Source organism: Trachurus japonicus, chromosome 11 (genome assembly GCF_045865225.1).
Source record: "Trachurus japonicus isolate A0001 chromosome 11, Traja_1.0".
NCBI lineage: Eukaryota > Metazoa > Chordata > Actinopteri > Carangiformes > Carangidae > Trachurus > Trachurus japonicus.
The window spans coordinates 4,652,307-4,675,220 of NC_140917.1; the positions used below are offsets into that span (position 1 = coordinate 4,652,307).

Here is a 22,914-nt window from a genome sequence, read left to right on the forward strand (position 1 = left end):
GGTTACCATGGTTACCTGGTGATGACAGCACGGGAAAACACAATCAAACTAATAAAAACAACTTCACGAAGCATCATGGTGCAGCTTCATTTGGATCATTTATTCCTGGTTCATCTCATTTCTGTGACGTGCGATGATGAAAAGCTGCATGATGTGATGATGTCATGACGTGATGATGTCATGACGTGATGATGTCATGACGTGATGATGTCATGACTTGATGATGTCATGACGTGATGATGTCATGAAGTGATGATGTCATACTGTCTCTCTCTCCCTGTCAGGCTCCTTCAGGTATCGCTTCACCTCCCCCGGTGTGTTTTACTACAGCAGCGGCTTCATCGACGACTCCAAGGCGAAGCTGCTTCAGGGCGTCGTGAGGGTTCAGCGCCGCGCCGAGAGGAGCAGCCGGGTGTCGGTCAGCGTGGGCGGCGTGGAGGCGCGATACGTGAGCGGAGGTACGACACCACACGACAACAACAACATGACTCGACACAAAACAATGACATGACTTGACACGTCTAAATGAACTGAACGACCTCGTGTTGCCTTCAGGTTCCCGCCGTGTTGTCAGGGCGACTGAGCCATGCGTCGCCTCCCCTCAGTGTCCGGGCACCAATCAGACGTCAGACGGCGTCTCCTTCAGCTCCTCCTCCTGCTCCACCCCGACCGTCACCTCCATCTCCCCCAACCAGGGCTCCTACCACACGCTGCTGCACATCCGCGGCCACGGCCTCAGTGACCTCGCCTGCGCCGTCGAGGTCCAAGAGTTTAATCATTAAAACTAGTTTACAGTTTTATACGGTCGCTATGACCCGTTTGATAAATTTATGACTTTATTCTTGTAAATTTACGACTTTGTTCTCGCCTAATGTTATGACTTTTTTCTCAGATGAAATGTACGACTTTATTCTCGTAAATTTACGACTTTATTCTCGTAATCTTATGACTTTTTTCTCGTAGGAAATGTACGACTTTATTCTCGTAAATTTACGACTTTATTCTCGTAAATGTACGCCTTTATTCTCGTAAATTTACAACTTATGTTATCGCCTAATGTTATGACTTTTTTCTCAGATGAAATGTACGACTTTATTCTCATAATCTTATGACTTTTTTCTCGTAGGAAATGTACAACTTTATTCTTGTAAATGTACGACTTTATTCTCGTAATCTTATGACTTTTTTCTTGTAAATGTACGACTTTATTCTCGTAAATTTACGACTTTATTCTCGTAATCTTATGACTTTTTTCTTGTAGGAAATTTACAACTTTATTCTCGTAAATTTACGACTTTATTCTCGCCTAATGTTATGACTTTTTTCTCAGATGAAATGTATGACTTTATTCTCGTAAATTTATGACTTTATTCTTGTAATCTTATTACTTTTTTCTCGTAGGAAATGTACGACTTTATTCTCGTAAATGTATGACTTTATTCTAGTAAAGTTACGACTTTGTTCTCGTAAAGTTACGACTTTATTCTCGTAATCTTATGACTTTTTTCTCGCAGGAAATTTATAACTTTATTCTCGTAAATTTACGACGTTCTCGCCTAATGTTATGACTTTTTTCTCGTAGGAAATTTACAACTTTATTCTCGTAATCTTATGACTTTTTTCTCGTAGGAAATTTACAACTTTATTCTCGTAAATTTACGACTTTATTCTCGCCTCATGTTAGGACTTTTTTCTCATATGAAATGTACGACTTTATTCTCATAAATTTATGACTTTATTCTTGTAAATTTACGACTTTTTTCTCGTAATCTTTTGACTTTTTTCTCGTCAATTTACAACTTTATTCATGTAATCTTATGACTTTTTTTCTCGTAGGAAATTTACAACTTTATTCTCGTAAATGTATTACTTTATTCTCGTAAATTTACAACTTTATTCTTGTAAATTTACAACTTTATTCTCGTCAATTTACAACTTTATTCTCGTAATCTTATGACTTGTTTCTCGTAGGAAATTTACAACTTTTTTCTCGTAGGAAATTTCCGACTTTATTCTAGTAATCTTATGACTTTTTTCTCGTAGGAAATGTACGACTTTATTCTCGTAAATGTACGACTTTATTCTCGTAAATGTACGACTTTATTCTCGTAAATTTACGACTTTATTCTCGAAGTCTGTGTTTTGTTTTGTTTTGTTTTGTTTTTGTTTTTCTCAATGTGGCCCTAATACTCTGTTGTGTTATTAATATTAACCTCTGTGTGTCATCCTTTAGGTGACGGTGGGAGATGTCGCGTGTCATGTGATCAACAGCTCCACCTCTGACATCACCTGTCGCCTCGGCGCCGACAGCGAGCTCCCCGTGGGCGTGGCCCACCCGGTGGCCGTCAGGATCAACAACCTGGGCAGCGCCGTCATCGCCGTGGCCGACGAGCTGGGCCGCCGCTTCGTGGTCCTGCCCGTGGTCGACTCGGTGGCGCCGGCCGTCGGCAGCGCCACCGGCCTCACGCGGCTCCACGTCCGCGGCTCGGGCTTCTCCTCCTCGGAGGGTCTGGTGGCGGCGGCCGGCGTTCCCTGCGCCGCCGTGTCCGTCAACTACACCCACGTCGTCTGTGACTCCGCCCCGTCCGCGCCGCGCTCGGGCGACGTCGTCTTCCAGTGGGGGCGGGTCCAGAGCTCCTGTCGGTCCAGCTGCTCCTTCACCTACTCGTCGTCCATCACGCCGTCCGTCGCCGCCGTCTCCCCCGCCGTCGTCAGCGGCAACGCCACCGTCACCATCTCCGGCTCGGGCTTCGGGTCCAGCGTCGACGACGTGGCCGTGTTCGCCGGCGGCATCGAGCTGCGGGTCGCCAACGTAACCGACGGCAATGTCACCGTGATCGTCGACGCTCTGCCCGCCGGCGACCACCCGGTGACCGTCGTCGTCAGGAGCAACGGTCTGGCGTCCGGCGCGGCGACGCTGACCAGCCGGGCGCAGGCGGCGCTAACCAGCCCCGGCGCCGGCAGCCTGGCCGGGGGAACGCCGCTCGTCCTGACGGGGAACGGCTTCGCTCCGGGGAACACCAGCGTCACCGTGGGCGGCGAGCGCTGCGACCTGCAGGACGTGACCCCGGGCCGGGTTCGATGCCTGACGCCGCCGCACGCCGAGGGCACGGAGAGCGTCAGCGTCACCGTCTTCAACGTCCAGTACCCGGCACTCAACTTCACCTACAGCGCCGAGCACACGCCGGTCATCACCGCAGTCAGCCCCGCCACCGGTAAGGATGTCATTACCTTCCTTCTTCTTCCTTCCTTGAACGAATCTGTTCCTTCCTTCCATCTTTCTTTCTTTCCTTTTTCCCTCCCTTCCTTCCTTCTTTCTTTCTTTTCCTTCTTCCTTCCTTCTTCTTCCTACCTTCTTCTTCCTTCCTTCTTCTTCCTTGAACGAATCTGTTCCCTCCCTCCCTCCCTCCATCTTTCTTTCCTTCCTTTTTCCCTTCCTTCTGTCCACAATCCTTTTTCCCTTCCTTCCTTCCTTCCTTCCTTCCTTTTTGACCCAGTTGACCCAATCTGTTCCATCCCTCCTTCTATTTTTCCTTCCTTTTTCCCTTCCTTCTTTCCTCCCATCTTTTCCTTTGTCCTTCCTGCCTTCCTTCCTTCCTTCCTTTCTTCCTTCCCTTCGTCCTTACTTCTTCTTCCTTCCTCTTTTGATCCAATTGACCTGATCTGTTCCCTCCCTCCATCTTTGTTTCCTTCCTTCTTTCCCTTCCTTCTTTCCTCCCATCTTACCCTTTGTCTTTCCTTCCTCCACAATCCTTTATTCCCTCCCTTTCTTCCTTCCTTCCTTTCTTCCTTTTTGACCCAGTTGGCCCAATCTGTTCCCTCCCTCCTTATATCTTTCCTTCCTTTTTCCCTTCCTTCTTTCCTCCCATCTTTCCCTTTGTCCTTCCTTCCTTTCTTCCTTCCCTTCATCCTTCCTTCCTTGACCCAGCAGGACAACAGGAGGGTTAAATAAAGTCTCTCCTTAAACTTTCCTCATCGTTTTTTTTTCCCACAGGGCCGAGTGGCGCGGTCGTCACGGTGACGGGCTCCGGGTTCGGCTCCGACCCTCAGCTGATCTCCGTCTCCATGAACGGGGCGTCCTGCGCCGTGTCGTCGGTGTCGGACACCGAGGTGCGGTGCACGGCGGGGGACAATGCGGGCGGCGCCTACCGGGTGGAGCTGCTGCACGGGGTCAAAGGTCGCGCCCGCTCCGACGCCTGGTTCTCCTACGAGCTGACACTGAGCGGCGTGCAGCCCAACCAGGGTGAGGCGCAGCGGTGTGGTCTGATGTTTTGTAGTAGTGGGTAAACTGCTTTTTAGGTGGTAAACTGTTCATTGTATCACATAGCAAACTTCTTTATATCAAGGACCCAAAATTTACACAAATTAGACCACAGACCCCATTGGACAAAATTTTGAAGCAAAAACCAGAAATACATATATATATTTTTTACTATTTTATTTCATTTTTAATTTTTTTTTCTATTTTATTTTATTTTATAATTTTTTTTATTTTTATTTTATTTTATTTATTTATTTTTTATATATATTTTGGGGGCTTTTTTTTTAACCTTAAATTGATAGTATAGTCAAGAGAGACAGGAGGGGAGGCAATCAATGTACGTTTAAATTAGGCGTAGCTACATTTTTGAAAGATTATAGAGAGATTTCTGGAAAAAAAAGTGGTACAATTTCTCAAAAAAAAAGTTGAAACATTTCTAGAAAAAAGTGGTAAGATTTAAAAAAAAAAAAAAAAAAGGTTTAAGATTTTTTTAGAAAAAAGTGGTAAAATTTCAACAACAAAAAAAATAGTAAAAAGTTTTTTTTTTAATTGAGAAAAAAAATAGTAACATTTCTCAAAAGAATTCTAGAAAAAGTGGTAAGATTTTGCAGAAGAATGTGGCAAAATTTCTCTCTCTCAAAAAAAAGGGGCAAACAATAATACAAAAAAGGGTCAAATTTCTTGAAAAAAAAGTAAAAAAGAAAAACTGAGGAGAAACTGGTAAAATTTCTCGAAAAAAATTCTAGGAAAAGTGGTAAAAATTAAAAAAGAAAAAAGAAAAGTCAAACAATAATTAAAACATTGATAAAATTTCTGGAAAAAAAAAAGTTGAAAAATTCTAAGAAAAAGTTGTGGACCCCCTTGAACCCTGTCAACCCTCCCATTGACATTTACTTTAGTAGACAGGTTTGTCTGGTTGTTGTTGTTGTGGCTGAGTCCTGCTCTCTGATTGGCTGCTCAGGAAGCCTCGGGGGCGGAGCTCTGCTGACCGTCCAGGGCTCCGGCTTCGACCCGCTCAACTCCACGGTGACGATCTGCGGACGCGAGTGTGAGGTCGACAGGAACGCGTCCACGTCCACGCGGCTGCACTGCCTGTCGCCGCTCAGCAACAGTGAGTCCACTTTGACCTTTGACCTTTGACCTCGCTGATGGAGACGGACTGTAGGAATGTTGTTGTCACGACGACAGGCCAGACAGTGAGCCGCCGTTATGATTCGTTATCCGAGCAGCATCTTCACTTCGTTCCTCTGTCGTCGTGTCTCTCTCAGGTACGGAGGCGGAGCTTAGCTGCGTGGTTGCCGTGGACAACCAGCTGGACTCGGTCAACGTGTCCGGCGGCTTCACCTACAGGTCGTCTCTGACGCCGGTCGTCTCTCAGGTGTCTCCGTCCAGAGGTGGAACAGCTGGAGGGACACGGCTCACCATCAGCGGCTCCGGCTTCAGGTGTGGTTTTATTTTATTTTATTTTATTATTATTTATTTATTTATTTTTTATTATTATGATTTATTTTATTTTATTTATTTATTTTACTATTTTATTATTATACATTTTTTTTACTAATTTATTATTATTTGATTTATTTATTTATTTATTTATTTATTATTTCTATTTTATTTTATCTTTTTTTTATTATTGTTATTTTTTTTTTATTATGATTTTTTTTTTTTTTATTCTATTTTATTTTAACTTTTTTTTAATTTATTTTTTTAATATACGTATTTTGGGGATTTTTCTTTTTTTTTTTTACCTTCAATTGATAGTATAGTCAAGAGAGACAGGACATGGGGGGGCAGAGAGGGGGATGACACGCAGCAAAGAGCCACCAGGGTCGGGATTCGATTCAGGGCTGGCTGCAGCAAGGGACCATAGCCTCTGCCTGCTCAACCCACTGAGCCAAACGGCGCCTCATTATTGTCATTTCATCTTATTCTATTTTATTAAAGTGCATTACACCATAACGTAGAGTAATGCTGCATTTAAATTATATACAATAGAATAACAACAGTAACAATAACTGATGACATAATAACTGTTTCTCTGTTTCCCGCCGGCCGCAGCACCAACATGGCCGACGTGAGCGTGACCATCGCCGGCTCTGTGTGCGACGTCCAGTCCTCCTCCCTCACGCAGGTCGTGTGTGTGACCAGCTCCCAGAGCCGCTCGCAGGAAACCAAAGTCCTCGTCAGCGTCGGCGACCGCGGCGTCGCCAAGACGGTGAGAGAGGAGAGGACAGTGATGATGATGACGCAGCGTTGACAATACAACGTCTCGACACAACTCAACACTCGACGCGACTCGACTGGACTCAACACGACTCGACACAACACAATGCAACGACTCAACATGAAACAACAACAAAACAATGCAACGACTCGACACGAAACAACAACACGACACAACATGACTAAAATTTCAACAAAAAAATAGTAAAAAGTCTTTTTTTTAAATTGAACAATTATACAAAAAAAGGTAAAATTTCTTGAAAAAAAAAAGTAAAAAAGAAAAATTGAGAAGAAACTGGTAAAATTTCTCGAAAAAAATTCTAGGAAAAGTGGTAAAAATTAAAAAAAAAAAAAGTCAAACTATTAATTATTACATTGATAAAATTTCTGGAAAGAAAAAAGGTGAAAAATTCTAAGGAAAAGTGGTAAAATTTCAAGAAAACTCGACACAAAACAATGCAACGACTCGACACGAATGATGATGATGACGCAGCAGCGTTGTTACGGCAACAAACAGAACCTCTCTTTACCAGCCTGTGTGTTTGTTTGTCTCCGTCTCCAGGACAACGCAGACTTCTTCTACATCGACGTGTGGTCGTCCAGGTTCACGTGGGGGGGGCTGCCGCCGCCCGAGAGGGGCTCGTTCGCCGTCATCACCAAAGGACAAACCATCCTGCTGGACGCCAACACGCCGGTGCTCAAGATGCTGCTCATCCAGGGTACGGACATAATGATTAAAGGGACAGTTCAACATTTAGTCAAATCCTCCTCTCACCATAATCCCTATAGTCATAGCAGTAGGTTCATTACCTTTAATTATCGGTGCAAGCTGTTTTTAGAACGGCAGAGAAGAGCCGTGAGCTGCTCAGAGCTACGCTACGGAGGCTCATTATGGGATTTCTTGGTTTCTCTCATCAAACTCATCAAATACACAATCCAGCAACTCCACAACGCTCTGGTGGACAAGTTGTGACCTGCACATTCACCACACTATGAGATAATCATGAAACATTACGACACATGAAGCAAATACTCGGAACTACTTTCTCTTCTGAAATCCCTCCGCCCAGCAGCCGTGTCTGGAATGTAGTTCCGGCTGCATTTACCTCTAAAACAACTCTGTCTGGTAACGTTGTGTTATTATCTCATAGCGTGGTGAATGTGCAGGTCACAACTTGTCCACCAGAGCGTTGTTGGATTGTGTATTTGATGAGTTTGATGAGGGAAACCAAGAAATACCGTATGCCGTATCCTTCTTTTAGACCTAAAATGTTAGGAAAATAGGCTACAGCCCCGAGTTTGCAGGAACCGAGTATCGGTACCGTATCGGTTCAGATGTGAAATGTTTCCATCCCTCATGAAAACTTCTGGTTCTGTTTGTGTTTAACTTCCTGTTCCTCGGGCGCAGGCGGGACGCTGATGTTCGACGAGGCCGACATCGAGCTCCAGGCCGAAAACATCCTGATCACGGACGGCGGGCGGCTCCAGATCGGACAGGAGGGGGCGCCGTTCCAGCACAAAGCCATCATCACGCTGCACGGAAACCTGCGCTCGCCTGAACTTCCTGTCTACGGCACCAAGACGCTGGCGGTCAGAGAGGGCGTGTTGGACCTGCACGGTACGAACACAAACACATCTGGACAGAAGAAGGAAGAACAAATGGCTGTTTACCAGACAACTGCACATCTGATTGGCTGGTTTAAAAGACGCTGCTCTGAATTAGAGTTTAATGAAAATGTGACCAAGTGAAAAATCTATCAGTGTTATAGAAACATTTAACCAGTTTTTATTCAAATTAACTTATTTGAAAAATGTATTCTATCCTGTTTTAAGGTAGAAACTAAATATCAAACATTTAATTTAGATTTTAAAAAGACTTTACAAGGTTTTTAGGACTAAGTGACACAGAAACATCTTCACACAGGTGATACATTTACAGATTAAACACTTTATAAAATCATATAAAAAACAATTTTAATTTTCTGGTGGCAGAAAATGTTTGTTAAAAATGTAAAATTAGAAATATATTTTTACTTTTTCACAGGTTTTCCCAGTCATTTTACAGGTTAAATGACCTCATTCTTGTAATAATATGGTTATTCTGTAACCCTAAAATAAGAATAGAATAAAAATTGTAAAATGTATTGAGGAAAAACTATAGAAACAAAAATGTCTTTCATTTTTGAAAAGATATAGTTTGTTAGAACATTTGTTTTTTACCCTTTTTTTTTTACAGTGTCTTTCTAAAGCGGTCACCGGCTCTGCCTCGGTGTCGGTGTCAGTCACTCTAAACATTGAGCATCACATTTAAAAACCATTTAAACTTTAGAAAAGTGAAATCTCTGTGACCCAGTTGTCACGGCGACGCCCCCGATCACATGTCGTTATGTCACCGAGGGAAACCGGCGCCGTAACGCGACGCCGTGCCCTGCAGCCGTGTCGCTGTGATCATCGGGTGACGGCTCATTGTTGACGACCTGTCTGTCCAGGTATCCCTGTCCCCGTCCCCTGGACCCACCTGGCCCAGACCGCCGCCGCCGGCGCCGCCGCCGTCACGCTGATGCAGGCCGTCACCTGGAGGACCGGAGACCAGATCGTCATCGCCTCCACCGGCGACAGGTACAGGACACACTCACCTGTTTGTTTGAAGAGTTTTATTTATTCCATTCATTGAAAAAAGAAAAGAAAAACAGTTTGATACAAAAAAAATAATGCAACTCCTGAATGAGAGGAGGCAGAAAGAAGAAAACTCTTTTCAAGAAATGCTTTTATAAATTAGATAATATATGTATATGAATCAGAATCAGACATTCTTTTATTACCAAGAGCAGTAAAGGTCTGTTTACTGTCGTGGTGTCAGGTGCAAACATAAAGGTACCAAAAAATAGTTAAAGGTAGGGATAAAATGAAAATTTAAATGAAATAAGATAAAATAAAATAAAAAAGAATACATTAAAACATTATAGTGCAGAAAAAATATGCTATATACCATTTAGGATCCATATAAAAACAAACAAAGTAGAAAATTTGTCATGCAACATTTTTTGTATCATTCGTGAACTTCTATTTTTGCAAATATATACATACCTATCCACATCTATACATATGTTTGCAGATTTATAGTTGTATGTTTGAGTAAAATGAAGACTTTTGTTTTATTCTATAAACTACTGACAACAATTCTCCCAAATTTGAAATAAAAATATTCTCATTTATATCATTAATTTATTTACAGAAAATGACAACTGGTCAAAATAACAAAGAAGTTCCCATGTTTTCAGACAATAATATTTATGCAAAAGATCATTCATTAACATTTTTAAACAACACAACACTTTTCTTTACTTAGGAAGAGTTCAGAAATCAACATTGATGGAATAACCCAATTTTTTAATCACAGCAGTGGTTTTTATAATCTTCATTAAATATGATTAGGTTCAGGTGATCACCTGTAGCTTCAGTTGGAGTTCAATAAACACTGGAATCAAACGGCTGTTATTAAGAACATGTTGGAGTGGTCTCTTCATTTTATCCAGAGCTGTATTAGTTTATATCTTAGCGTATATATTAGTGTATATCTTAGTGTATATATATATTAGTGTATAGTATATTCTACAGACTGAGACGAGGGGCTGTGTGTGTGTTTGTGTGTGTGTGTGTGTGTTTGTCTGCAGACACAGTCAGAAGGAGAACGAGGTGAGGACGATCAGCGCCGTGTCGGCCGACGGTAAAACTCTGACCCTGGACAAACCTCTGGAGTTCTCCCACCTGGGGGTGTCGGTCACGCTGCCGGACGGCACCGAGTTCCAGGGCCGGGCCGAGGTCGGCGTGCTCACCAGGAACATCGTGGTGCGAGGAGCGCAGCACGAGGAGTGGAACGACACCATCGAGGCGTGTCCCGACGGCTTCAACACAGGTGACGACCAGGCGGCCATCTTTATTTACACTCTGTGGTTTTAACGACTGGACAAAAAGTTCCTCTGAAAACAAATTGATTGATTGAAAAGCTGCACAGTGTTAAAGGGATAGTTCAACATTTTGTCAAACTGGCCCATTGCCATAATCCCTATAGTCATAGCAGTAGGTTCGTTACCTTTAATTGTCGGTGCAAGCTATTTTTAGATCGGCGTAGCAGAGCCGTGAGCTGCTCAGAGCTACGCTACGGAGGCTCATGGGATTTCTTGGTTTTCCTCATCAAACTCATCAAATACACAATCCAACAACTCCACAACGCTCTGGTGGACAAGTTGTGACCTGCACATTCACCACGCTATGAGATAATAACACAACGTTACCAGACAGAGTTGTTTTAGAGGGAAATTCAGAGACTGCTTGATGAAAAACTGTCCCTGAAGGCAACGTGCATCAGTGGTTTTGCATGAATTTCCCTCTAAAACAACTCTGTCTGGTAACGTTGTGTTATTATCTCATAGCGTGGTGAATGTGCAGGTCACAACTTGTCCACCAGAGCGTTGTGGAGTTGTTGGATTGTGTATTTGATGAGTTTCATGAGGGAAACCAAGAAATCCCATGAGGCTCCGTAGCGTAGCTCTGAGCAGCCCGCGGCTCTGCTCCGCCGTTCTAAAAATAGCTTGCACTGTCAATTAAAGGTAACGAACCTACTGCTATGACTATAGGGATTATGGCAATGGGCCCAATTTGCCAAAATGTTGAAATATCCCTTTAACAACTGGACGAAAAATTTCCTCTTAAAAAAATTTAAACAATGTTTGAGAAGCTACACAGTGTTAATATCTCTGTTTCTCTGTCTCAGGTGAGTTCGCCACTCAGACCTGTTTCCAAGGTCGCTTCGGCGAGGAAGTCGGCAGCGACCAGTTTGGCGGCTGCATCATGTTCCACGCTCCTCGACCCAACGAGAACCTCGCCATCGGCCGACTGGAGTATGTGGAGGTGAGAACAGTCGATTTTATTGATTAATGGTCATTTATTGTTGATCAGAACGATGACGAGCTTTAAAGGGATAGTTCAACATTTCGGCAAATTGGCCCATCGCCATAATCCCCATAGTCATAGCAGTAGGTTTGTTACCTTTAATCGTCGGTGCAAGCTATTTTTAGAACAGCGGAGCAGAGCCGCGAGCTGCTCAGAGCTACGCTACGGAGGCTAAAGGAATTTCTTGGTTTCCCTCATCAAACTCATCAAATACACAACCCAACAACTCCAAAACACTGTCGTGGACAAGTTCTGAGCTGCACATTCACCACGCTATGAGATAATAACGGAACGTTACGAGACGGAGCCGTTTTAGAGGGAAATTCATGCAAAACCGCTGATGCACGTTGCCTTCAGGGACAGTTTTTCATCAAGCAGTCTCTGAATTTCCCTCTAAAACAACTCTGTCTGGTAACGTTGTGTTATTATCTCATAGCGTGGTGAATGTGCAGGTCACAACTTGTCCACCAGAGCGTTTTGGAGTTTTTTGATTTTGTATTTGATGAGTTTGATGAGGGAAACCAAGAAATTCCTTTTAGCCTCCGTAGCGTAGCTCTGAGCAGCTCACGGCTCTGCTCCGCTGTTCTAAAAATAGCTTGCACCAACAATTAAAGGTAACAAACCTACTGCTATGACTATAGCGATTATGGCAATGGGTCAATTTGCCAAAATGTTGAACTATCCCTTTAACGGTGGTCTGCAGGTGTTCCACGCCGGCCAGGCCTTCAGACTGGGCCGCTACCCGATCCACTGGCACCTGATGGGCAACGTGAGCTACCAGTCGTACGTCCGCGGCTGCGCCATCCACCAGACCTACAACCGCGCCGTGACCATCCACAACACGCACCGGCTGCTGGTGGAGCGCAACGTCATCTACGACATCATGGGCGGCGCCTTCTTCATCGAGGACGGCATCGAGACGGAGAACGTGCTGCAGTACAACCTGGCCGTGTTCGTCAAGCAGAGCACCAGCCTGCTGAACGACGACGTCACGCCCGCCGCCTACTGGGTCACCAACGCCAACAACGTCGTCCGCCACAACGCCGCCGCCGGCGGGACGCACTTCGGCTTCTGGTACCGGATGCACGAGCACCCCGACGGCCCGTCCTACGACCGCAACATCTGCCAGAAGCGCGTTCCTCTGGGCGAGTTCCGCAACAACACGGTCCACTCGCAGGTAGGGAAGTCACCGTTATAGATTCTCTTGGTACGATTATTGTCAGAGAAATAATCACGGTGTAACAATTATCATGATTATTATACATTAGTTAATTTCACAACACTATTAATTAATAGTCAAAATATAATTATATTACTAATTATTTACACAAAATATTTTAAGTATCTTTTAAAATATGACCAATTAATAATCAATTGTTAGCTATACCAAATGTTTAAGTTAATTTTAATCTTTTTTTTTTTATTACAAATGACACTCCAGCATTTAGATTCCTAACAAATCAATGTTACTTTGGCTCACATCTGCTGATACGCTTCAGACAATAATCTTTTTTGGAAAGTGATGGTATTTACACTGCAAAAACTCAAAATCTAACCAAGAATATTTGTCTTATTTCTAGTCAAAACAAATCTAATTGTACTTAAAATAAGACTCATCACATTTTAAAAAGTAACTTGTTTTTAGACACTTTTTACTTCTTTCTAGCAGATTTTCACTTGAAATAAGTAGAAAAATCTGAAGTTTTTCTTTCTTATTACAAGCACAAGAAACTTTTTTTCTACTTATTTAAATTGAAAATTGGTTTGAAACAAGTGAAAATATCTAAAAACAAGTTAATTTTTAGGTGATGAGTCTTATTTTAAGTGGAAAAAGATTAGTTTTGACTAGAAATGAGACATTTTGACAAGAAATAAGACAAATATTCTTGGAAAGATTTTGAGTTTTTGCAGTGCAGGAATCTTTACGATCAATTGATTGTGGCGTTTAATACCGCGATTAATTGTGAAAACAAGTAATCGTGACATCCCTACTCGCAGGGCTGGTTCGGCATCTGGATCTTCGCCGACTTCTTCCCCATGAAGGACGGCGGCTGCCGCTCCAGCACGCCGGAGCCCGCCGTCTTCCACACGCTCACCACCTGGAACTGCGAGAAGGGTGCCGAGTGGGTCAACGTGGGCGCCGTCCAGTTCAACGGCTTCGTCATGGTCAACAACGAGAAGGCCGGCGTGGAGGCCAAGCGCATCTTCCAGTGGGCGGTGTCGGGCTTCGGCGAGCGCGGCGGAGCGCTGGTGTCCAACAGCACCATGGTCGGCCACGTGGACGCGCTGGGCCTGGGGTCGGACCGCTGCACGCACCTCGGCGTCATCACGCCCTTCGACGACGGCATGAGCGTCGTCAACACCAAGTTCATCAACTTCGACCGCGACTCCTGCGCCGCCATCGGCGTCACAAAGATCGACGGCACCTGTCTGGAGCGCTGCGGCGGCTGGGCGGTGCGGTTCAGCGGCGCCCAGTTCATGAACTCACCCAACAAGGGGAAGTTCAGGTGGGAGCACGAGGTGCAGCTGGTGGACACGGACGGGTCGCTCACAGGTACCGACCGAGTTCAATTATCACGTTAATACTACTGAACGTGAGCTTTTATTAAAGGGATAGTTCAACATTGCCATAATCCCTATAGTCATAGCAGTAGGTTCGTTACCTTTAATTGTCGGTGCAAGCTATTTTTAGAACGGCGGAGCAGAGCCGCAAGCTGCTCAGAGCTACGCTACGGAGGCTCATTATGGGATTTCTTGGTTTCCCTCATCAAACTCATCAAATACACAATCCAACAACTCCACAACGCTCTGGTGGACAAGTTGTGACCTGCACATTCACCACGCTATGAGATAATAACACAATGTTACCACACAGAGTTGTTTTAGGGGGTAAATTCATGCAAAACCGCTGATGCACGTTGCCTTCAGGGACAGTTTTTCATCAAGCAGTCTCTGTATTTCCCTCTAAAACAACTCTGCCTGGTAACGTTGTGTTATTATCTCATAGCGTGGTGAATGTGCAGGTCACAACTTGTCCACCAGAGCGTTGTGGAGTTGTTGGATTGTGTATTTGATAAGTTTGATGAGGGAAACCAAGAAATCCCATGAGCCTCCGTAGCTGCTCCGCCATTCTAAAAATAGCTTGCACCGACAATTAAAGGTATCGAACCTACTGCTACAACTATAGAGATTATGGCAATGGACCAATTTGACAAAATGTTGAACTATCCCTTTAAAGATACGTTCACTATGAATTATTGATTATTATCAACGAATCCAATGTAAAGTCTAAAACCAAATTCTGTGTCTGGTTGTTTTTCAGGAAACGTCGACCACAAAGTCGTCCCGATGAGCGGCCTCCTCGACCCCGCCCACTGCTCCCAGAGCGCCGAGTGGAGCGTCGGCTTCCCCGGCGCCGTGTGCGACAACACGGTCGACTTCCACCGTCTGGCGTTCAACAACCCGGCGCCGTCATCGCTGAAGGCCAAAGACGTCATCCTCACCAACACACACGGTACGAAACACACACACACACACACACGTCTACTGACCTCTGCTGGAGGTCAGAGGAACTGCAGTCTGGTTTATTATAGACCGAATCTCCTTGTTGTTTAAAACTACTTCCTGGTAGAAAACCAGCACGTAATTTGAATGAGAACAGTAGTAATGGGAGTTTAACTATATCATATTTTTCACACCCTATCACCCGTTTAGACAAATCTGAAATGAATGAAGAAACATTACTATTTCTGTGTGTGTGTTTTGTGTTGCTATGTGTGGTATTTATTCAGTTTGGGGGAATCACAGTGTCTAGAACAGTGTTTCTCAACGTTGGGGTTGGGACCCCATGTGGGGTCACCTGGAATTCAAATGGGGTCCCCTGAAATGCCCAGTAGCTAATTGATAAAAAAAAATATAAAAAATACTGATAAAAATATAGTTTTCATTCATATTATTTCATTTTCTTTTTAAAATTATGATTAAAAACACCACACACAATCTTAAACAACTGTTTTCTATAGTTTAACTTTATCAAATATAAATTGAGCATTTTGATTGATGGCCGTGATCACATGGGGTCGCCAGAAATTTGTGATGTCAAAATGGGGTCACGAACCAAAAAAGGTTGGGAATCACGGTGTCTAGAAAGCATCACTGGCTGCAGCTAATGGCGGTAAGCTAATGGCAGCAGCTAAGCTAACGGCGGTAGCTAAGCTAACAGCACGACATCAGCTGTTAAAGGTGTACAGAAATGGCCGTTTGTCCCGTTTGTCGCGCCGAGTTGTCACGAGCTGCAACACGAGTTTACCCGAGTAAGGAAAATGAATTTGATTGGTCGTTATCGAGCGGGCGGGATATTCAAAGCTTGGGGCGAGCCCGAGCTCCGTGTGTGTGTGCGTGTCTCAGACGTTTGAATGACGGATTACAGATCCAATATCAGTGGCTAGTGAATCGTGTACAGGCTGACGTATAATCCGTGCGCCTGCATTATCCAATACGAAAAAAAAAACTACACTAAAATACACACTTTCATCACGGATTTACTCAAAAATAGAATTTTGCACAAAGTTTGGCCTACATCGTCTGATAGATGAGTTATTACACTAATTTTATGACCCAGAGTGGGCTCAAATTCAATTTTCTTTTCTGTACACCTTTAAAACCCTACCGTTGTCGGACACGACATGAAACTACTCCAGTTAGCTCAGTCATGTTGTAACTCAGATATCCGCTGGAGAAAATATTTTTTCATGGACCGTTTATTGAGTCACTGAGTTATTAAAGTTAAACAGGTAGCTAACCGTTAGCCCGGCTAATCTACGTGCACTCATAAATAGTAATGTTTGTTCAATCATTGGTTTTATAAACTTTACAAACAAATCAGATTAGTCTACACGGTGATATAGTGACGTGAAAATGAGATATACAGTATATAGCGAAACTCTCGTCTGTCACTATTGTTCTCATGCTGGTTTTCTACCAGGAAGTAGTTGTAAACAACAAGGAGATTAATTAATTAATAATCGTGATTATTTTTCTGACAATGAGAGATCTAGAAAAGAGAATCTATAATGGCGGCGTCCCTCCCTCATGTTGTGTCATGTTGTGTCGTCTCGTGTCCGTCCCAGGTACCAGCGCGGTCCCGTACCTGAAGAAGAGGATGACCCATAAGTTCGGCTGGATGGCCCTGTTGCCTTCTGGGAAATCCTACAACTGGTACTTTGACGACATGGACCACGTCACCAACATCAGCTACAGCGCCAAGTTCTACGGCTTCAAGGTGACGACCCCATCCACGCCATCAACGCCCCTGACCCCTAAACCCCTGACCGCTGATCTCATCCACGCCGACCAGACACCAGACACTGCTCTGAGTGTCTCAACCATAGTTATATATAAGAACTAGATGACTCACCCACCGCTGCTGCACAATGACAAAGCGTAGCCAGTACGGCGGCCATCTTGGGACGGGCAACTCTCTCCCTCAGAGCATTAAGCCTGTGGTGCCTATTCTGCTATAATGACCAGAACTTGCTCAGTTTTTGTCCGATTTCAAAACGGTTTGATTTTTTATGAACGTCTATGCAGTCATGATGCAGCATATTTAGAATCACGGATCATTTTAATCATGTACTTTTTTTTGTAAAAGTAACATTATAGTGACATTATGCAAATAGTTAAAGTAATAGCTACATACTGATTTATTTTACACAGAGTTATGAATCGTTTTTTTAGTGAAGATGACTGGATCACCATCTACTGCACTGTAACTGCAGCCAGAGTCAGAGCAAGTTGCCCATTCCAATATGGCCGACTGTGAGCTACTGTACGCCTGCGTGTAGTCCGATCCACCCCCTTGGTCTCAACCACACTGATTCTCCTCTTCCTCTCCTCTCTTCCTCTTCCTCCTCCTCCTCCTCCTCCTCCTCCTCTCCTCCTCCTGTCTCCTCCTCACAGCCGGATCAGTACCTGATCATCCATCACAACTTGACCCAGAGTCCTGATCGGTTTCGGGTCGTGGACGAGAGGAACGGGTCGTCGGCGCCGCTCAGCTTCAGCAGCAACAACAACGGAGACTGGTTCTTCACCAATGCCACCAACGACCTCTACTACCTCAGTCAGGAGGAGTTATTGATCACCTAATGATTATTGATTATGTTATAATACTGATCATTTTATCATGTCAGGCTGTTGTTCTCTCTATGTTTGACATTTTATTAACTTGATTTAATTATTAATTATTATTTAATCAAAACAAAAACAGTTTTATCTGTTGATATATTGAGAATACAGTTTATAATATAAAGAATATATAACTTAAAGGAGAATTCCAGTCATTTTTGACCCCTAAATCGTTGTCCTGATGGTCAACCAGTGTTGGTTGGAGCAAAAAACACGACTAAAATTGATGCAGGCAAACCACAGTTAGGCTACACCATTGCTAGGGATAGCCACAACGCTAACCCATGGGGGCAATTCTTTCAACCACAACAAACACTCAGAAAACAATCAAATATCTCTGGTACATGACTGGAGTATAAACAGTATAAACTTTGTGTTTTTGCATGTAGCCACTCACCTCAGATAGATAGATAGATAGATAGATAGATAGCCGAACTCTGAAACATCCTGGAAAGACATTACTATCCCATCACAGAGCGCCTGCTCTCCCCGCCACAGAAACAAACACTTTTTCCTTGTTGTGATGATTTCTTTACAAAAATAAACGGTGGAGCAGTGCAGTGGTAATGTCCAAAATATCTCTGACCGTTTAAGGATTCCAGGCATGTACCATAGATATTTGATTGTTTTCTGAGTGTTTGTTGTGGTTGAAAGAATTGCCCCCATAGGTTAGCGTTGTGGCTATCCCTAGCGCTGGGTAGCCATGGTAACTCCGGTTTCACCTCCAGTTTGCCTGCATCAATTTTAGTCGCGTTTTTTGCTCCAACCAACACTGGGTGACCATCAGGACAACGATTTAGGGGTCAAAAATGACCGGAATTCTCCTTTAATATGACACAGCAGAAATTAGTTAAAGTTAAACTAATGAGTCATTCTTTAATTAGTTGTGTTGTTCAGATTTTAAACTCCCTCCCTCCTTCTTCTCTTCAGTCTCAGGGAAATCGAACCAGCGACGTCGCCGCAGCAGCGTCGACCGCTCGATGCTCGACGTGGCCGTGAACTTCAGAGTTTATCGCTGCTTCTTCCCAGACTGCATCCGCCCCCCTCCCCCTCCTCCGGCCACGCTCGCCCCCCTCCCCACCGGTCGCCCCGACGACTTCATGTACGTTACATCTCCACGGCAACAAGAGCAAACACATCAAACCAGGTGTTTAAAGTGTGAGAGCAGTGATTGGTTGATTTGTCAGTCACATGTGTGTCTGTGTCTCCGTCCTCAGTCTCTGGTCCAACGCCTCCTTCTGGAAAACCTCCGCTGAGAACAACTTCACTGCACCAGCAGAGGGCGCCGACGTGGTCGTTCCCTCAGGTAGGACGCAGAATACACCTTTAACTAAACATTCAACAAATTATAATAAATTTAATTTCACCCTTTTCTCCCTGATAAAAACAATCAAAGTTTATTCTTCTACTGTAGTCTATAAATATTCAGACATTTTCTTCCTATATAATTATAAGGGTCAGTGACAAATAAAGAAAAAAGTTTTAAATAAATGAAAACGAATAAGTAAAAAAGTGTTTTAAAAGCATCAGATTTGTTGAAATGTACATTTTTGTATTAATGCTAGTTTTATGTCATTTGAAATTACATTTTTTGAACCCCCTGAAAATGTCAAATGGTGTAACTACAAAATAATATTTTAGTGTACTTATAAAAATATACTTTCTTCTGAAAACATTAAATTGAAATAGATTTTTTCTGTGTGTCTATAATTTGATTTTAATGCATTTTAGCGACCCTGGGCAGGACATGTCCTAGAAATAAAAAGTAAATCAAGATCAGTGATGGGAATAACGGCGTTACTAACGGTGCTACTTTTTTCAGTAACAGTAATCCAAAAAGTTACTGTTTCCCCCGTCATAACGCTGTTACCGTTACTTGACTCAAGAAGTCCCGTCACTAAATAGTGTAGTTTTAGTTATATACACATTTATTTCAGTTCATCAACTGGTCGGAAAAAATATACGTTTATATATAAACATGAAGTTAGAGGGGGCGAGTCCAAGTATTTTGACATATTAGAGCATTATATAAAAAATGTAACGCAATAGTTACTTTTCCTGGTAATTAGTTACTTTTATAATGTACTAATTCAGTTACTTTTTTGGGGAAAATAACTAGTTACTTCAACTAATTACTTTTTAAAGTAACGAGCCCAACACTGATCAAGATAGACATACAAATATATATTTATATGAACATTTTATCTTTAAAAATGTTTTTTACTTAATATACGATACGATACGATACGAAACTTTATTGTCCCGTTCAGGGAAATTTGTCTTGGACACTGTAGCTGCGCCATAAATGCCTTAATGGCCACAATGACAAAAAAAAAAAAAAAAAAAGAACAATACACCTCAGCCATATTAATCCAACAGCATTGCACATATCCCATAATATAGCACATATTTCATAACATAACACATATTGCACACATCCCATATCATAACACATATTGCACACATCCCACAACATAGCACATACATACACCTCATAAATTCACCATGGTAAGAGCACTAGAATATAATAATAATAATAATATCATTAATATAATATATACATCATTTAATAATATTTTTATTAATGTTTTCATTCTTTTATATTCAAGTCATTTAAATTATGATTAAAGATTTTACATTTATTTTACCTGAGGTGTTTTGTCCATGAAGAGAGAAAAGGGCCAAACCTGCATCAGGACAGGTCACCGATGAATCGATGTGGTGTTGTTTTTGTCATCAGCCTCATCGGTTCAGTCATCGATGAGGTCATCTGTGCTCACCGGTGTGTCTCCGTCCAATCACAGGGAAGTGGGTGGTGCTGGACAGCGACACTCCTCCTCTCAACAGGCTGACGGTCAACGGAGTTCTGGAAATCCCCGACACCCTGAACGCCTCGTCGTCGAGCAGGAAGAGGCGGTCGACAGAGTTCGTCTCCGTGACGATCGACGCCGTTTACATCTCCATCCAGGTGGGCGTGGCCTCAGGTCACGGGTCTGTGGATGTATCAGTGATCAAACTGTTGATCAGCTGATCGATCGATCTGTTGATCGATTAGTTAATTTACAGGAAGTTGAAAACAGGTGAACGAACAGTCTGTGATGAAGTTTCTCCTCCTCTTCCTCCTCCTCCTCCTTCTCCTCCTCCTCCTCCTCCTCCTTTTCCTCCTTTTCTTCTTCTCTCCTCCTCTTCTTACTCATCTCCCTCCTCCTCTTCCTTTCCTCTCCTCTCCTCCTCCTCCTCTCCCTTCCTCCTCCTCCTCTCCCCTCCTCCTCCACCTCCTCCTCCTCTCCCTTCCTCCTCCTCTTCCTCCTCCTCCTCCTCCTTCTTCTCCCTCTTCCTCCACCTCCTCTCCCTTCCTTCTCCTCTTCTTCTCCCCTCCTCTCCTCCTCCACCTGCTCCTCCCCCCCCCCCCTCCTCCTCCTCCTCCTCCTCTTCTTCTCCCCTCCTCCTCCTCTCCCTTCCCCCTCCTCCTCCTCCTCCTCTCTCCTCCTCCTCCTCCTCTCCTCTCCTCCTCCTCCTCCTCCTCTTCCTCCTCCTCTACTTCTCCCCTCCTCTCCTCCTCCACCTGCTCCTCTCTCCTCCTCCCTCTCCTCCTCCTCCTCCTCCCCCCCCTCCTCCTCCTCCTCCTCTTTCCTCCTCCTCCTCCTCCTCCTCCTCCTCTCCTCTCCTCCTCCTCTCCTCTCCTCCTCCTCCTCCTCCTCTCTCCCCATCCTCCTCCTCCACCTCTTCCTCCTCCTCTTCCTCTCCCCTCCTCCTCCTCTACCTCCTCCTCCTCTTCCTCTTCCTCTTCCTCCTCATTCTCCTCTTCATCCACCTCCTCTCCCTTCCTCTTCCTCCCCCTCCTCTCCCCTCCTCCTCCTCTTCCTCCTCCTCTACCTCCTCCTCCTCTTCCTCTTCCTCCTCATTCTCCTCTTCATCCACCTCCTCTCCCTTCCTCCTCCTCCTCCTCCTCCTCCTCTCCCCCCCTCCTCCTCTTCCTCCTCCTCTACCTCCTCCTCCTCTTCCTCTTCCTCCTCATTCTCCTCTTCATCCACCTCCTCTCCCTTCCTCTTCCTCCCCCTCCTCCTCCTCCTCCTCCTCTCCCTTCCTCCTCCTCCTCCTCTCCTCTCCTCTTTCTCCTCCTCTCCCTTCCTCCTCCTCCTCCTCTCCCTTCCTCCTCCTCCTCCTCCTCCTCTCCCCTCCTCCTCCTCCTCCTCCTGCTCCTCCTCCAGGGAGGTCGTCTGCTAGCGGGCCAGGAGGAGGAGCCCTTCAGGGGTCTCCTTCAGATCAGGTTGAGGGGAAACCACCGGACCCCAGACTGGCTGCTGCCCAACGGACCGAACCAGGGCTCCAGGGTTCTGGGTCAGAAACACACTCATCATCATCATCACACGTTGTTTTATGTTTCTAGAATAATCAGATAAAAGAGGACGACAAAAACACCAAACAAATATAACAATATATTTAAATTACATAGTAGAATATTGTTAAACATTTAATCAGAGCAGGTCTTACAGGAAGTTGTTACTGATGATTATATAGATCAATAATCTACAACGGAGTATTTGGGCCACATTGAGAAAAAACAACAACACAGACTTCGAGAATAAAGTCGTAAATTTATGAGAATAAAGTCGAACATTTCCTACGAGTAAAAAGGACTTTTAGTATGTTGTTCTAGACACCTCATAGAAATGATGTATAGTGAAAAACATTCTGTTACAATTAGTTCTGTTTTTGGGTCCAAAATGAGCTAGATTGCCTGGACTATTAGTTTATACAGAAATAAAAAGGAAATTAAGATCAGTGATGGGAATAACGATGTTATAAAATAATGGTGCTACTTTTTTCAGTAACAGTAATCCAAAAAGTTATTGTTTCCCCCGTTATAACACCGTTACCATTACTTGACTCTGAAGAAGTCCTGTCACTGAATAATAACACACCTGTTAAAGTGTCGTACGTTATATACACATTTGTTTCAGTTCATCAACTGGTCGGAAAAAATCCATTTACATATAAACATGAAGTTAGAGGGGACAAGTCCAAGTATTTTGACATTTTTGAGCATTATATTTTTAATATATATATATTTTTTTTTTTTAAAGAAAAAAGTCATAACATTACGAGAATAAAGTCGTAAATTACAAGAATAAAGTTGTAAATTTACGAGAATAAAGTCGTACATTTACGAGAATAAAGTTGTACATTTCATACGAGAAAAAAAGTCATAACGTTACGAGAATAAAGTTGTAAATTTACGACTTTATTCTCGAAGTTTATGATTTTTTTATTTGTCAATGTGGCTCTAAAAC

General features: G+C 43.6%; 1 protein-coding gene across 1 annotated transcript in view; it reads left to right on the forward strand.

The window, feature by feature from the left end:
• Window positions 1-22,914, forward strand: part of pkhd1l1.1 (PKHD1 like 1, tandem duplicate 1) — a 76,834-nt gene that overhangs the window by 37,157 nt on the left and 16,763 nt on the right. Inside the window, exons 36-56 of the mRNA XM_085790543.1 lie at window positions 285-458; window positions 556-761; window positions 2,234-3,215; window positions 3,995-4,243; window positions 5,223-5,372; window positions 5,530-5,704; window positions 6,320-6,476; window positions 7,047-7,203; window positions 7,893-8,102; window positions 8,974-9,103; window positions 10,159-10,400; window positions 11,259-11,395; window positions 12,141-12,614; window positions 13,436-13,991; window positions 14,760-14,951; window positions 16,567-16,718; window positions 17,396-17,555; window positions 18,551-18,722; window positions 18,838-18,926; window positions 20,425-20,588; window positions 21,832-21,961. Coding sequence (XP_085646669.1) covers window positions 285-458; window positions 556-761; window positions 2,234-3,215; window positions 3,995-4,243; window positions 5,223-5,372; window positions 5,530-5,704; window positions 6,320-6,476; window positions 7,047-7,203; window positions 7,893-8,102; window positions 8,974-9,103; window positions 10,159-10,400; window positions 11,259-11,395; window positions 12,141-12,614; window positions 13,436-13,991; window positions 14,760-14,951; window positions 16,567-16,718; window positions 17,396-17,555; window positions 18,551-18,722; window positions 18,838-18,926; window positions 20,425-20,588; window positions 21,832-21,961 — 5,058 coding nt within the window. The remainder of the gene's footprint in view (window positions 1-284; window positions 459-555; window positions 762-2,233; window positions 3,216-3,994; window positions 4,244-5,222; window positions 5,373-5,529; window positions 5,705-6,319; window positions 6,477-7,046; window positions 7,204-7,892; window positions 8,103-8,973; window positions 9,104-10,158; window positions 10,401-11,258; window positions 11,396-12,140; window positions 12,615-13,435; window positions 13,992-14,759; window positions 14,952-16,566; window positions 16,719-17,395; window positions 17,556-18,550; window positions 18,723-18,837; window positions 18,927-20,424; window positions 20,589-21,831; window positions 21,962-22,914) is intronic.